We start from the raw sequence: 16,791 nt of genomic DNA, 5'->3' as shown, positions 1-16,791 counted from the left end.
CATGGTAAGGATGGGACTGGGGCTGAGGTTCTCCTTCCTCACATCCTGTGGGCTGCCTGTGCTGTTTTAAGACGTTTTTGTGGGCCTCGCTGGGTCTCCTCTCCAGCCAGTATCTGCCCTTGACAAGAGCACAGACCTGCTTTTTCAACCGGGCAGCCTCGGCTGAGTCATGTGCGGGGACCACGGGCACCCAGGAGCCTCCATGCCTCTCCACAATGTCTGCCTCCCACACTCGGGATAACACGCCGCTGCATCTGGTTCAGAGCCTCTCCTTGATATTTTGCAAGGCTGGGGGGTTTATTCTGGCTCCGAACTCTGGCCCAAACAGCTCGACGGGTCCCCTTGTAGGCTCCTCTCTTGCCAGGATCCACTCCCAGAGAGCCACTGAAGGAAGGCTGCTCTTGGGGACCTGTCCCTGTAGCTCACTCTTGAGCCTGGCAGTGAGACTGAGGCGACCGAGCAGGAAGCAGCGCCAGGAGCAGGTGGACTCTATCCCCACAGCTCCAGGTCCCCCAGTCCAGGAGGGTCTCCTTCATGGATCCAGCGTAGCACAAGCCTTCCTGGCTGATGGAGGGGCAGCGATGGGGTGGGAAGAGAGGGAGCCAAGAGGAAAGGCCAGATGGAAGGAAGGATTGAGGAAAGCGAGGACCGGGACCACAGACAGGCAGTGGGCTGGGGAAACCGAGAGACACAGAGAGACCTGGGAAAGAGACAGATGAGACAAAGAAGAAATACCCGTGCCCTCCAGGCTCACAGCCCAGGGAAAAAGGCAGATGGACACAGGGATTCTGGTGCAAGGTAGATCTGGATGGGCTGTGCGAGGACCAGCATGGGAGAACTTCGTTCTGCTTCCCAAGGACATGGGCCTAGCACGAGGTCTAGCAGGATGGCGGGAATTTAGAAGGCACGGTGGGCGGCTGATGAGAGCACTCCAGGGGCTAGCCTGGCTTGAACACAGACCCAGAGATGGGAGTGTTCAGTGTGCCCACGACGGGAATGGTCTGGTAGGAGCGGGGCCTAAAGATGGAGGCCAAAGCCCAACTGGGGGGCGGGGGGAACCAAGAACCAGGCTGGAGGGGGACAGGCGGATCAAAGCTCCCCCGAGCAAGCCAAGGCCAGGCCGTGCCATGCAAAGAGAGAGCGGCCAGGAGCTCGGGAGCCCCAGCAGGGGTGGTGTCCTACACCAGGAGCCCTGCAGGGAGGGCAATGCTTGAGTTGTTCTTAGAAGGATTTAATATTTTTTCCTGATGGTAAGAATAATGCATATTGATTATCGGAAAATTGGAAATTATAGCATGATTAAAAAGAAAGGAAAAATAACCCAAAAGCTCAACATTTTGTTTTGAATACTAAGCAAAAGGTTAACGTTCCTCCCTTCACCCTCTCCCAGTACCATTTGATCCATTTAGTCAATACTTATTTACTGAGCCATCTACTATGTGCCAAACACTAACGAGACAAAGATCCTTGCCATGGGTGATCTTAATTCTAGTGGAAGTAGAAGAAACATATAAACATAATAACTAGGTAAACATATAAACTGTTAGAAGATGTTAAGTGCTGTGAAAAAAAGCACATGCAGAACAGGGTAAGGGGATCAGGAATGTGGAGGGGGAGGGGTGGGGTCACCTGCTCCCGGCTCCCCGCTTTTCTATGTGCTTTTACCACATGCGCTGTGCCTAGGAGCATATTTATAGATAAATACTCCTTGGGAGTTTTTGTTAACAAAAATGATGATACTCTTCCATTATTCCCAAACTTGCTTTTTTTCCCCCCCTTAACAACATAACCTGGACACCATTTTCGGGCTGCGCATCTCTCCTTTGTTTTCCAAACTCTGTGCCGCACGGTATGTCGCCGTGTGGCGGCATTCATAATTTGTGGAGCGAGTCTCCTATTGACGGGCAGTATGATGGTCTCCAGTCCTGAGCAGTTTGTTTTGTGGCGCCTGGGGTGAGAAGGGGCATGTCCAGAACACGAACGCAAGAAAGGCCTGCCCTGTCCGTCCAGTCACTGAGGCCCAGATGTGGGGCCCCTGGCTGTCCCCGGGAGGGGGAGGTCTCTAAAGGGAAGAGGGCCCAAGGAAACCCCCCTTCCAGCACTCACGGCGCTCCCGCTCACCCCAACCGACCCTGCTCCCTCCCTCCCTTTGTGAATCATCCTCTGCCTCCCCCTGACTTTGCAGCAAGGTTCGGGGGAGAGTGCGTGGACAAGTACGTGGGCATGCACGTGTGCTCCTCGGCACGCCTATGTCTTGCTCATCCCTGCACTGAGCCTTGGTCAGGGGACTAGCTTCTCAGACCCTCATGTACCCTCTCCACTCCCGAGGGTCTGGGCTGCATCGCATCACCACGCAGTAAAAACTCACAGACCTCCCTGGATGGCTGTTTCATTCTCTGGGGTTCCCAGGGGGCCCATTCTGGTGTGCTGTCGGCTCCCAGCCTACCCACCCCTGCTCAGGGGAGCCCCTGGCCTTGTTTCACCTCCCTTCTGCACCCTGCCCTGGCCTTGCCCTGCTCCTTCTGGCCAGCTGGCCAGCCAGGCTCATAAAGAAGAATTTATGCTCATGGCCTTTGTGGGGTGGCCCACTGCGCACTGTTTGCTCTGCACCTGCATCCTAGCCGCGCCCCTGCGCCCCCCGCCCTGCGCACCCACCCTACATATCCCCTACCCTGGCTGTCCGATTCCTGGTTTGCAGAGGACTGAGGCCACTCACCCAAACCCAGAAAATGAAAACAAGCACCTACAGTCTACTTGTCCCGGCCAGCCCCCATCGGAGGCTCACCCGCTGCCCAGCCCACCCCAGGCATTGACGGTACCCCTGTCCCCCCCCCCCCCCCCCCCCCCGCCACACACACACCACCTTTCTTTAAGCGAATTGTTTTCGAGTGACTCAGAGCTGCCTCCGAGCCTGCTGGTGCTCATTTAGGGAAGGAAAATTCAGTGGCCCACATAAAAATTGCTTTATTAAAGTGCAAAAATATTCCACCAACTGTATTCCCACCATCTGTTTTGCTGGTAATTCTGAAAAGCGCAATTCTCTGAGCCTCCTTGGCCTCTGTCCTTTAGAAGCTGCCAGAGGTGACTCCCTTCTGCTCTTGACCTCCCAGCTGTGCTGGTTATGGGGCCTCCTCTGCCCGCAGCCCCACTCCCTGACACACAGGCCTGGCACACAGACTGCTTAAAAGCTGCCCTTGTGCAGTGCCTGGAATGACCTGGGATGTCTGGCAACTTGAGAGGGAACAGTCGGAGGACAGGAGTCTGGGTTCCAATCGTAGCTCAGGCACCTGTGAGTCACTTCACCTTGCCAATGTCTACACCTGGAGAGCGGTGATAGAACGCCCACCTTGCAGAGTCGTCTGGAGGGTTCAGATCAGCCTCACACATGAAAGTTCCAAAGTCTCTCCCCATCTCCCCCCGCCCCAACCTGCCAGTACGTTTTCCACACTCTGCTTCCCCCACCTGGAACTTCTCCCTACTCTTCAAATACACATGACCTTACCCTACCTCTGTACCATGCCGCACCATCTGTCTGGACTGCCCCTTCCTTCCCTCCTCTGCCTCACAAACTCCTACTCCTCCTGCAACACCCAAATGGAATGACTTTTAACACCCGCCTCTCTCACCAAGTGGCACCAATGCTATGGCTGCACGTTCCCAGTTCATTATAACATCATCACTATGTTCATTGCCTCCACGGGATGCAGCTCGCACAGGATGGGACCTGGGTCCATCTCCTTCCTGTTAAATCCCAGATCCCTGCAGGACACTTGGCCCGTCGTAAGGCTGGGCGTCGGGGCCAAGTGAGCAGTAGAGCAAGGGCAAAGCAGATATGGGCTTTTGGGGTCAGACATCCCTAGCTGGGGAACTGTGAGCAACTTACATCCCCTCCCCGGGTCTGAGCCCCTTTGTCTCTAAAGTGGAAATTAGAAGTCTAGTATGTTCCCCATGGTGCTGCCGAGAGGGTCCAGTGCCAACAGTGAGATCACCTGGTACAGTTTGGGGTACATATTCTCCAGTATTATTGCCAAGAAATGAAGATGCTTTGGGAACTACAGGTGCCCCCATGTCTAAGAGATGGTAGAGATGGGGATGCTTAGGGGACAGTCGGCTGGGGCAGGGCTCACATTCCAAGGAAGAAGGACTGTCCTTCCCAGGAGTGCTAGAGCTCTGGGCCACACCCCCATCTTACAGATGAGGAAACTAAGGCCCCAGAGAAGGTGCCCAAGTCAGCAAAATCAGCAGCAGCAGAGGAGGGAGTCCTACTGAGATGTGTTCTCCTTGGCTGGCTTCTCTCATAGCCCCTGCCCGTCCTGGGTTGGGAGGAAGGGAGGAAGCGGGACTCAGAACTACATGCTATGAATATTCGGTGACTCTTCTGAGTTATTTGTGGCGCTCCAGTTAGGCTGGAAAATGTATTCATGTAGCGTTCTGTTGGCTTAGGTGAGAAACATTTGCTATTCTTTGTCTCCTTTTTTTAATGGAAAAATATTTACTTTTTATATATGCCACTTAATTTGGGCACTGTACAACCTAAAAATGCCAAATCTCTTTAACTTCAAGAGACTATTACAAAACAGAAAAAAAAAAAGCCCACAGATGATACCCCCCAGTCCCGTGGTCCACCCTTCTTCTCCAAAAGGAATTATTATAGAAGGAGGGAGTGGGGGATTAGAGGTTTATGAGAAACAGTTTCTGGCTTAAGAAAGCAAACCCCAGAATCAGTGAGGCTGGAAGGGGAGAGTCTGTAGGGGAACAGAAGCAGCCCCGAGTGTGGGACTCTGTGCTCTGGGAGTCTCTCCCTGGTCCCGCTGCCCCACCTGGCCCACAGAGCCGGGCTGCTCACCCTTGACGCGTGTGCGTGTGCCCGCAGCGCCCTGCCCTCATTAATCACGGCGCAGTAGCAGCAAGGCCGAGGGGAAGCAAATGCGGGGAGGGTCCGGAAGCTGTGGCTCGCAGTAGGGAGCTTCCTCTGGAAGCTCCATAGAAGGGTGCCGGGACTCCCAGGAAGAAGGCACAGCTGGGGCCCTCCACCCCATGACCCCTGCTGTCCCAAGCTCCCCACCAGGGTGAACCCCTGCACACAGGAGTCTACACACACACTCCCCTCAAAGTCTGCTTGTGGCTGCCAACCCTTTTCTAAAATACAGGAATCCCTTTTATACATGAAAATGTGCCACAGACTACCCTCCGCCCCCACAGTAGCTATCCTTGTAAAATCCTTTGGCGGACAGTAAGGGCCCAAAGCTGCTGTAAATTCAGCAGCACTTTTCGGTTTCCCTGTTTCTTCTAGGAGTGTCTGCATACATTAAGGGAAAGTAGCACGTATAAGTGGGTGACATTGTTTATTCAGCCCACGAATGATGCTTGAGGGTATGACGGGATTTGTGGACCCCTGAGCACCAGGCCTGCATCTGGTCATCCCTGGTGGGTGACGAGGGGGCTGCACCCGCCCTCCTACCTTCACTGAGCACGGCCCTCTTTCCCAGGTGACTGACTGGGGAAACAACCTCTCCTTGCGGGTGAGGCCCAACCCCCCCCCCCGCCCACCCCCATTCATCATCACCATTAGCCTGACCTTGCCGCAGTGACAGGCCTGATGCCTCAAGCAGGGGGCTGGGGCTGCCTCTGACACCACCTGAACACCTGACCTATCTCTCCAACCTGCTTTCTACCACCGATGTAACACGTTGCTTTAAGGGTGTGTGTGGATGGATTCTCCGTGAATATTCTCTGAGCTTCACCATTAGCTTCTGTAAACATCTCAGCTCTATAGGACGGTCCTTCTCCTGTGCCTTCCACCGTCCTGTTCTTTATCACCTCGGCTTTTATTTAGAGCTCAGCTCAAGTGCCTTCCCTCCAAGAGCCTGTCCCTTATCACCCTGGCTAGAAAAGTTCCCCAGCCAAGCCCCAGTTCCTCTTTACCGTGTTGCCCTATCTTTGTTTTCTTCACAGAGCTTGTTAATATCTGACATCATTGATCTGTTCATCTTTTTGCCTGTCTGTCCCCACCAGAGCGGACGCTCCCTGAAAACAGGCACATTCCCAATGGTAAAAGAAAGCATGGCCCCTAGCAGGCTATAATTATAAATGATATAAATTTAAATACAGTGACATGGCCAAAATTACACAGCAAGGCAAGCGGTACTGCTAAGATTTGAACCCAAAGTCAACCTGCTTACCACCAGGCTTTCCCTTCTCCCCTAAAACAGCTTCATGCTGATTGGCCTGTCCACTAGAATGTAAGTTCTAGTGCTGTGCTGTCCAATATGGTAGCCACGAGCCATGCGTAGCTATGGAAATGCAAATTCATTAAAATTAAATAGAATTTAAAATTCAGTTCTCCTTCTGTCCCATAGGGAAGGATGAAGCCAGCAGTGTGGAGGTGACGTGGCCAGATGGCAAGATGGCAAGCCGGAGCGTGGCCAGTGAGGAGATGAACTCTGTGCTAGAGATCTCCTACCCCCGGGATGAGGACAGACTTCAGAGCCCAGCCCCACTGGAGGTGAGTGAGGGTGTCCGGGCCTCATAGCCAGAAGAGCGGACCCCCTCCACAGCCCCATGGTCTGAAAGTGGACTCCCAGGAATTTGCAGGAATTTGCCTCCAGAATGATGGAAATCTTCTCAGCAAAGAGCAGGCTTCATAATGATCCCTCCATGTGTAGTTTAGGGAGGGATTTGTAGTTTAAGAGGGATAGGTTCTGTTAGGTACCCCAGCTCAGGCACCTGGGTCCCACCTGAGGGGAATAAGCAGGAGTTTGAACTGAATACATTCTCGTCCTTCCCCCAGTCTCCTCTTCTCAGGGCAAGGGGAGGGGTCCCAGCAGGGAAGGGCAACCCCAGGCCCAGAGCTAAGAGCACCCCTCATCCTGGACTCAGGGTGACAGCTGCTCTGTGGCTGTGATTGGGGGGAACCGGAGGTGGGATCTTCTCAACTCACCAGTGTCTCTGCTTCTGCCCACCTTGCAGTGCGGCCAAGGATTCTCCCAGCAGGAAAATGGCCATTGCATGGGTGAGTTGCCTGCAGGCACTAGAGGATGGGGCAGAGGCCAGACTCTCCCTGGGGAATGTCAGTCTGAGCCCTGGCAAAGCTTAGGCTGCAGACAAGAGGGGGAAAGGTGGGGAGGGAAATGTGTTGTTTGTCCCTGGGGCTCCAGATGCCAAGACAACCGCCGCGTGACTCACCAAGGTGGGAGTGACGCCAGCAGCCAATAGGCCGAATCATGGCAGTTCTGGGGAGGGAGTGCTTCCTGCCACGAATTCGGAGAGAATGGGCTTGGGGAGGAGACGCATAACTGCCTGTACCGTGCTCGCGGGGTGGCCCGGCCGTGCGAGGGGCCGTGTGGCCACCTCACGGTGGCAAAGGTGCGCGTGCGTCTTCCGGGGTGGCTTTGGCACGGCCAGCTGGCGGAGCGGCAAGCACGGGAGCTGGCAGACAAGGATGGCATGGCCAGGGGCATTGGAGCAACCCGGGCGTGGAGTGTAGTCACAGAACAGAAGGGAGACGGTAGCCTCGTGCAGTACTGGGGGGCAGGTGGCCAGCACACTGCTAGGACCGCGGCTCTGTGAGCGTTCGCTGACTTTCTGAAAGTCCTCCGAGGGCCTGGGGTGGCAGAGGGGCAGCCAAGGGGCTCAGCGTCTGAAAGACCCTCAACCCAGTATCTTCTGTGTCAGGAACCGGCAGTGAGGGGTCAGGTCGAGGACTCTTCCTGCCTTTAGACTCTCAGGCAGCATTCTTCCTAAGTCTGTTCCATAGATACTTGTCAGCCCCAGGCTGAGTGGGTTTGCTACTGAGACTCAAGAGTAAACAAGACAGGGGCGCCTGGGTGGTTCAGTCAGTGAAGCGTCCGACTCGTGGTTCGTGGGTTTGAGCCCTGCTTCGGGCTCTGTGCTGACAGCCGAATCTGGAGCCTGCTTCCGAGTCTGTGTCTCCCTCTCTCTCTGCCCCTCCCCTGCTCGTGCTTTGTCTCTCTCTCTCTCTCTCAAAAATAAACATTTAAAAAAATGAATTAAAAAAAAAAAAGAGTAAATGAGACAGACACAGCCCCTGCCCTCATGGGGCTTAGAGCCAGTGGGAGAGGCACATGAATAAACAGTGATGACTGGAAATGTGAGCAGGGCTGGGTGGGGGAGGGGTGGGATGTGGGAGCACAAAGGTGGGGCCTCAAGCAGCCAGGGAGGGTCCCAGAAGGTGCCCCAGGGAGACAAGGCCTAAGCTGAGACCTGGGGGGCGATGGGGAGCTCGCCAGGCAGAGAGAGGGGAGAAGGTGGTCTGGTGGAGGGCCCTACACCGGCAAAGGACCACAGGTGAGAAGGTGAAGGAGTGCGGCTCTAAGGGTGGCTTGGGAGGAAATTAGTCCCCTCCACTCTCCACGTCCCAACCCTGGCCACTCTAAAGAGAGGATGCATGTACACAGAACTTCCAGTGTCTAGCCTGTGCACTGGAAGGACCCTGTGGGATCACCCTTCCAGCCACTTTTTTTCGTCATCTAGCGGACAGTTACGTGCCCATGCGAGGTGCTGGGGATGTGGGCCAAGCACCTGCCCTGGAACAGCGTCTGTTCTGGGGAGGGGGACCACAAACACGTAACCTGGCAGCCGGATGAGATGGACCAAAAGCGCTTTAAGCAAGGTGTCCCTGGAGACTGTTCTAGACAGAGTGGTCAGGGAGAAACCCTTTGAATTGAGACCTGAAGGACGAGAAGGTCCAGCCACACGGAGAGCTGAGGGAAGAGCAGGAGCGAGGACCACGAGGCAGGAAAAAAGGCTCTGTGTGTGAAAGGAATGGGAAGGAGGCTGGCGTGCCCGGAGGTGGTGGCGGAGCCAGGCGCTAAGTTAGGGAGGGTCTCATGGTGTCTGGATTTTGTTCCTGGGGCCCTTTGCAATTAAGCAGGAGAGTATGATTCACATTTTCAAGAGATCGCCCTGCCTGCTGAATTGCAGATTAGATTGGAGGGAAGAGTGGAAGCCAGAGTGCCAGTCTGAAGGTGGCTGCAGAAATCCAGGCAAGAGGTGGTGCAGGCTGGGAACGGGCTGTGGCTGGAGAAGGAGGTGGGCACACAGAGGGGTTCTAATGGGGCCAGAGCGGCAGGATCTGTTAACTCGCCTACAGAGGTAAGGGAAAAGGAGGAACTAGGGATTGCTCCTATCTGTGCTTGAGCGGCTGAGTGGGTGACATTGATTGACTTAGGCGAGATGGGGTCAGGGGGTGGAAGAAGTTTGAGGGCTGGAGCATCTAGATTTCCATTCTGGACCTACTGAGCATGAGATGCATGTTGGGTTCATAAGTCTGGAGCCCCAGGGACAGGTTGTGGCTGCAGATAGGAATCTGGACTCATCCATCTATGAAGGGAGCACCTACAGGAAGTGTGGTAGATAGAAGATCCCGGGCCAAGTGTTGACACCCCCAACACGTAGAGGTCAAATATAGAACTGAAAGGGCGGGCCTACGCTGGCCGACTCCATCTTGTTCTGTGTCCTTCACCTTGACCACGCCTCCTCCCCTTGAGCAACCTCCCGCTCACCTGCCTAACAGGACTCGGACCCTTCCCCAGCCAATCGGCTGAGGCCACAGCCATCACCTCACCAACTGCCCCTAGGCCCCAATAAAACCTTTGTCCTTTTGAAACTCGCCCACTCTCCCCGGTATCTCACCGCTGCGTCGGTGCAGGTAGGGGATTGAGCTCGAGCTAGCTCGAATAAAGGCTCTTTTGCTTTTACATCGGACTCGGCTCCCTAGTGGTCTTTGGGGATCACGAATTCTGGGTATAACAGAACGAGCCAGCCGGAGGGACTGAAGTGAGGGAGTTGAGGCACAGAGAGAAGAAGGGATATGCCCAAGGCCACAGAGTGGGTGGGGCAGCAGAGCCTGAGCGAGGAGCCACTGCCCCACACCTCCCTGGTGAGTGACTCCCCTCACCTTTCAGACACCAACGAATGCATCCAGTTCCCATTCGTGTGCCCTCGAGACAAGCCTGTGTGCGTCAACACGTATGGAGGTTACAGGTGCCGGACCAACAAGAGGTGCAGTCGGGGCTACGAGCCCAACGAGGACGGCACGGCCTGTGTGGGTGAGTGAGGCCCAGCCATGGTCCAGTAGGACACAAGGAAGTTGTCTTCCACCGGGGAGCTTTGGGGAGGCCCCAGATCAAGGTCCCCAGCCCCTGACTTCTCCTGGCCGGATGGAGTCTCCTTAGACCCCCGTTGGGTCTCCGGGGAAGACCGTGACAGAGGTTTGGAGAAGCCCCCACCACTACTGCCACCATCTGAAGGGTCCCTGGGGTGCTGTGCCCTGGCCAGAGGCCACTGTTCTTCTCACGTCTCCCCTTCTCACGTATTCCTACCTTAAGGTCAGCCCGTCTTCTCCTACCAGGGATATAAACTAGCTCCTACTACTCATCTTTGTCTGAATTTCTGAACCGGTATTTGTCTTCTTCCTCCCAAATGCTTCCCCCCACCCCCATCCCACCCCCATCCCCTTTCTCTTTTTCCCACTCTCTCTGTCTCTCTCTCTCCCTCCCATCCTTTTTACAGCTCAAGTGGCCTTTTTAGGTGGGTATCCTTCTGCTGCCTTTAGAATCTCTGAGCCTCTCTCTCGGGCCTCATATCTTTCTCTAGGCCTTGGACTTTGCCTTCAGTTATATGCACTTTAAATCCCATCAATAAAGGAAAAAAAACTAAACTAAACTAACAACCTTTGTGGAAAACTAAATCTCTCCCGCTGCCTGTCTCTCTCTCCACGCCCAGTAGACTCTGCTGCGTGCTCCCTTTGAATGGACCGCAGGGGTGGCCATCTTTGAAAAGGGAAGTTTGGGAGATACTGATGTTTGTGTAATCTTGTTTGTGAAGCCTTTCTTTGCATGTTTTCTGAGAAAACAGAAAAGGAAAGTCTCCCCTCTTACCCCATCTACCCTCCCTCACTTCTTCAGAAGAATCAAGATAGTCCTGTCTTTTCTGTATCCTCCAGTGTCATGAGCACCCTGTTTTGCCCTTAACAAAGATGGCTCCCAGGCAGTTGCTTGCTCAGTTGATTCACTCATGTATCATGTGCCTGCTGGTTTGGCCTGTGCTGTTTCTGCTCTGTGTGCCCTGACTTCCTGTGGTAGAGAAAGCCTTCTGGGAGTTGGTGGTTTATTATGGGAGGGGAAAAGGTGGCCCTTTGGGACTCTTGACAAAAATGTTAAAGTTTGAACTTGCCAAGTCTTCCAGCCTCTTTCTGGAGAAATTATGCCAATAAACTCTCTGCTGCGTATTAGTGCCTAGCTGATAAAAACAAAAATGTGTCTGGGGCAAGTAGATGCTGGTTGGAATCCTGAAGTAGCAGCAGCTTTTCTGTCATGTAGCCCTTGGAAAGCAAATCACGAGACAGGGAAAGTGTCCTGGGCATGAGAAATGGTTTGGGTATGTGCACCAATGTTCACGTTTGGGGGGCTGGGGTTTGGGCCAGGCAAGGGATGTAGGATGAGCAAGGAGCAGACCTGGAGGGAATATTCTGGGCCTTTTACCTGGGGGACGGTTGCTTCTCTACACTGGGCCTCAGTTTGCATAATCTAAATAACAAGAGATTTAGTCTGGTGTATTCCCAAAGCCCTTTCTTTCCTTTCTAAGACCCTTCAGTGTGTGGCTGGACAGAGATATGGCTAGTCTCAAGTTACCCTGATTTCTAGAAAAGAATCTTGCAACTTGGTCTCCTCTGCAGTCTGCTTAGAAACCTGAAAGCCTCTGTAGCCAGAGCACCCTTTGGGAATGATGTAACACCATAGAATACTTTCACAACCAGCCTCGGTAGTGAAGGCTTGTTATAAATCACAGATCTGTTCTTCGTGGGGGAAAAAAGTTGCCCCAAGATATAATAAAATCACACTTAAGCATGCAGCAAGCATTTTAAAAACATATTTAACAAAAAAACTACCATTTTCTGATATAATAATAATACTCCCAATAAATCACAAAATATGAATTCCTCATAGCTAGTACTGTTTTTACACTCAGAAGACGAGCTTAAATGAAAAGTTTTAAAATAAAAACAACCACATTGTCACAAGAAAGCGTGTAACAACTTAAAAATCGCTCCACTTCTGGGAAGCCCGCTCCTGTGTGTTCAGGTAGAAATTAAGGGTCTGGATGGGCCCAGACATGAGGCTCGGAGAGATGAAGTGATCCACCCAAGGTCACAGAGCCAGCTGGTCCCCAGCCAAGGCTGGAGCCCTTTCCTACCACACCATCTTGTCAGGGGGGGACAGACAGCACTGTCACTGTTCGGACTATTCCCTAGTCATTCTGGAAGCTGCTGCCTTTTTAGAAATGAATGAGTAGATCTAAGATAGCGAGAGAAGTAAACCCCAAAACCCATAGAGGCAATGGTTCCAAATGCAGTGGTGAATGGCAAGACGACGGTGTCCACTGGCAGACCGCACGCAACAGCACGAGAAGTAAGGGACAGGACAGCTAGGGAGACAGCCTGCCAAGGACATCGGAAAATTCAGGATGACAGCAAACTTCAGAGGATACCTCGTCAAGTAATAACCATGAATCCTCCTACACGGAGTTTCTTACAACAGGGTGTGTTTGTGTCGATTTACCCTACTTGGTGGGTGGGGCCGGATGAGTTACAAAGAGGAGTCCCAAATCCCCCCAGCTAGCAAGAGCACCACTACACTATCCCAGCTGCTGGGTAAGAAGGCTTACTCCTGATGTGATTCATTCAGTCAACAAGTATTAGTTGAGCACCTATTGTGTGCCAGGTACTAAGCTAAGCTCTGGGCATACAATGGTAAGTAGAGATGACCTGGTTTATTGTTCCCACATGGCCTCCCTGCAGCCAGATGGAGGAACCCGGTGCACGGGATAAGAGTGGGATTCACAGGGGCTTTCGGAAAAATCTAGCTAAATGCTTGGGTTGCCACACCAGAAAGCAAGCTCTCTCATTCCAGTATCCATTGGGCAAGCATTCACTGAGAGCCACTGAGAATACTCCTCTGCCCAGGAATGTACCCTTAACATAACAATAATAACCACACTTAGTGAGCTCGGCATGTCTGGGCCAGATCTAAGCTCTTTAGAAGAATCAGCTTGTGTAATCCCCACCACAATCCCGAGCGGAAAGTGCTATCAGGATCCCAGTTTTACAGAGAAGCTGTGTGGCTTGCCCAGGTCACACGGCTGGGACACACAGAGGAAGGACTCCGTCAGAGTAGTCTGGCCCCCAACCTGAGCTCTTAACAAGGACCCTTCCTTCCCATTTGGGGTGACTAACCCATTACACCAAAGCCACAGTCTCTCTGCGTTGCCCAGGGGCCGGGGATGGGTTGGGAAGGAGGAAATGGAGTCTCTGACGGAGCCTGGGATCTGTGACAAGCGCCACACGGTCACCCTGCAGCTGCAAGATAGAGGTGGCAGTGCCCATGCTGAATCTTCTCACCAGCCAGCTTGGCTGTCCTTAGCAAAGGGAAACCGTGGATCACCTGCACAGCCTCTTCTACTCCGTCGCCAGCCCTGCTCTGGGGAGGTGCCATTCTGAGGGCCAAGAGTTTGATTATGCGTCACTCTGGCTGCTATGGCCCCCTCCCAGGGTGTGGGCCTCACACCCTGACCAGCACCTCTGGACTGTGACCCGAGCAGGAACTGCACGCCAGCCTCCTAACAGGGCTGTTGATCGTCTCTCTGGGGCCGCACAGACACAGGAGGACGAACGCTTCACTTTCTCAGGGAGCCAGCTGAGTTTGTCCAGCAGATTCCAGAGTGATACCCCACCCAGACTGTCAGTCCAGGAGGCAAGCCGAGCCCCTCCCCTCCTCTCCCTCCCCAGGGTCAGCCACAGCTCTCTCCTTCAGCGTGGGCCAGAACCCCAGCCACATCCTGTCAGGTCTGCCGTTGTGTCTCCTTAGCAACAGACACGTCCCAGAAGGGGAAGGAGGCGAGAGAGCGCGGGCTGCTTAGCTCCGCAGATAATGCCAACCTCTCCTTCCGCAACCATCCCCTTAAGGAACTGTGGTTGAACAGCAAAGTGGTCGAAAAGAAGACCACTGGAGAAAAACGAGAAGCGGGAAGAGAAAACGCCCTCCCCAGAGAGCAGAGCTAACATTTACGGAACGCCTATCGTCTGCCAAGAACTTTACGTGTGTGTCCCCATGAATCCCCCCGCCCGTGCTGTGGGCTAAATGTTACTCATCTAGTTTATCACCAAAGAAGCAGAGGCTCAGGGAGAATAAGTTCCACAAGGTCACGTGGCCGGTTAAGCGGCAAAAGCTCTGATTCAAAGCGGCAATTGTCTGGCTCCGCAGCCTGTGTTTTTAAGCCTCTTTGGGAACGATCTCCGGGAAACTGACACCTGGGCAAATTATGTAACCAGCTGTCACTCGGCATAGACTGGACACGTGCTATGTGCTGGGCAGGGTTCTTGTGGCCGGGCCCGTACGCCCATGTACAACCCTGGCTGACCCCTGAGTGCCCCATGACATCCAACACGATCAGGAAGCAGTCAGAAGATAAGTGCTATTGGAGCTGGGCAGCAGCCTGAAGACACACGGAGGTGCGGGGCTGGAGGCAGAAGGGCCCTCGAAACAGGGAGGGGCAGGGAGGGCCTCTCTGGGAAAGAGGCATTTGAGCAGAAACGTAAAGTAAGCGTGCTGGCCTCCAGCCTCGGCTTTCTCATCTGGAAAATGGGGATAGTACCTACCTCACAGTTATTGTATTAAACAAGATGATCTGAACCACTTGACACGGTGCCTGGTGCGTAGTCAGCCCCGAAGAAATTTGAAATATTCATAATATTACTAAGCAGCAAAGTTCAGGATGAAGCCTGGGTCTGTGCAGTGCCGAAGGCTCGCGTGGCTCCCGGCACTCCCTGCTGTGGCCCAGGCCACCCGGGAGTCGGCAGTGCGGGAGATGTGGGGGGACACTGGCCACCCTCGGGGAACTGACAACTTTGCAGAGAAGAGATCTCAGGACTGAAAATGGCCATAAGGGAGCAGAGCAAACCCTCCCGGGGCCTGAGCTGTGGGGATGTTCCGCCAAGTTGTCACGCGGGGCCATTCCCAGAGAGAATAATCACCAAGTAAACCGAGCAGGGAGAGCGTGGCATTGACTGGGCTGCACAGGGCACACGTCCACCGGCAACTGGTGAACTGGCCTGGGATTCGGCGCTTGACTGTCACAGAAGCCCTAGAACGTTAAATCCAGAGGCACCTGAGAAGTCATTTAGTCCTGCCCCATCCTTTTCAGCTGTGGAAACCGGGGCTCAAAAGGAACAGTGACTTCCCGAGGACCATAGCCACGCCAGGAATTTGACTCCTGCCTGGGGCTCCTCCTTGCCCACCCTGCCTCGTTTTCCAGAAAACTTACAGTATTTCAGATGCAGAACTTGTTCTTTCCGTGGTGCTGACCCAGAGTCAGAGTCAGGGCAAGGGCCCACCAAGCGAACCAAAGAACCATCCCTGGCCCATGGAACACAGCTGGGCAAGAGCTGAGTGAAAGGGCCAGGTGCACAGAGGGTCCTGCTCTGCTAAGGAGGGAGGCTGCAGAAGGGGATGTCTGGTGGGGACGGAAGGAGGACCTGTATCGCTCTTCCCAGAAAGTCCCTGCCCAGCCCCTCATGAACCCAGCCTGCCTGCCAGAAGGAAAGTCTGGGGCCCAGAATAATTCCTATAAAGGGAACTCATTGTCCTTCTTCATGGCCAGCCCCAGAGCAACCATGAAGGACTTATCACCCAGAACCATTTCATGTACCCGCCCCACCCACCCCCACCAAAAGATCTAAGGACTAACACTCCTCCCCGCACCCCAGACCTGGGTGCAGAGCTCCTGGGGAAAGAGAGAAGCCCAATCACATCGTGCCCAACTGCCCCTGGGGACCGTGGCAGAGGAATAAGCTTGGGCCACAGGGAGGAAGGTAAACCCCATACTTCTCTTCATGGGACTTCCTGGTCCCCTGGCTCAAGATTTATAGGCCTTGAAGGCAGATGCAGACAGGAAAGAGGGAGGAGAGGGTCTCAGAGCCTCACCCCAGTGCAGAATGTATCTTGTGTGCCAGAATATTAGAGAACTGGTCCCAAAATCCTATGGTCTTCCCACCCTCCCTCCTCCCTTCCTTCCATCCTTAAAATGTTCTCTTTGCCCTGAGACCCTGTGATCAGATGGCCTGAGGCTTGACTTCCAGACACCCCACCTACATGCCCTGTAAGTGGCCTCAAACAAGCCGCTTCCTCTGTCTGAGCCTCACTTTCTTCCTCCACAGAATGGAAGCATAACAACCTCACAGAGCTGTTGAGATGAAGCATGCAAGGTGCTCAATGCAGTGACTGACTGATAACATGCAGATATTATTATAAAATCTGCCCCAGGCCCTTTACTGCTTTCACTTCTAGCACTGCCTGATTTTGCAACAATCCATAAGTCATTAACTGGGGCAATGTGAAACCTGTAAGAATCCTTCCCAACGAGACATATCCATCACTCATATGCAGAGCTCATTCGGGGACCAGGTTACACTGTATCTTCCCTTTGAAGAACTCCGGCGCTGTATTTAGATCTGCACTGGGAAGCACAGGGCCGATCGGTACCCATCCATTCACCTGCCTCTCCAGGGTCTGCGAGCATCCATCCCAAGCCAGGCAGCCCTCTCGCCCACCTCTGAACCATCAGTCATCTCCCGGTACCCATCTTCTCTGTATGCGTCCACTTATCTGTCTGTACACCCATGGTACTTCACTCTCTAGGGCCCCAGGTCCAGATTTCCAGGCAACGTACTCAGCCCCATGAGGATTTACCCACCTTACAATAGTGGTGTTCAGG

General features: G+C 53.7%; 1 protein-coding gene across 3 annotated transcripts in view; it reads left to right on the top strand.

The window, feature by feature from the left end:
- Positions 1-16,791, top strand: part of CRTAC1 (cartilage acidic protein 1) — a 145,385-nt gene that overhangs the window by 126,415 nt on the left and 2,179 nt on the right. The window contains exons 12-15 of one of the 3 annotated variants that reach the window (XM_086680569.1): positions 6,360-6,505; positions 6,970-7,012; positions 9,927-10,070; positions 10,534-10,551. In XM_086680569.1, the coding sequence (XP_086536695.1) occupies positions 6,360-6,505; positions 6,970-7,012; positions 9,927-10,070; positions 10,534-10,551 (351 nt within the window). Of the gene's footprint in view, positions 1-6,359; positions 6,506-6,969; positions 7,013-9,926; positions 10,071-10,533; positions 11,252-16,791 lie in introns of those variants that run through there. The other 2 variants (XM_086680568.1, XM_086680570.1) reach the window with 2 other exon arrangements.

The sequence above is a fragment of the Puma concolor genome, chromosome D2 (assembly GCF_028749965.1).
Source record: "Puma concolor isolate L17-30 chromosome D2, mPumCon1.1.hap2, whole genome shotgun sequence".
Lineage (NCBI taxonomy): Eukaryota > Metazoa > Chordata > Mammalia > Carnivora > Felidae > Puma > Puma concolor.
This window is presented reverse-complemented; position numbering and strand designations above follow the sequence as displayed.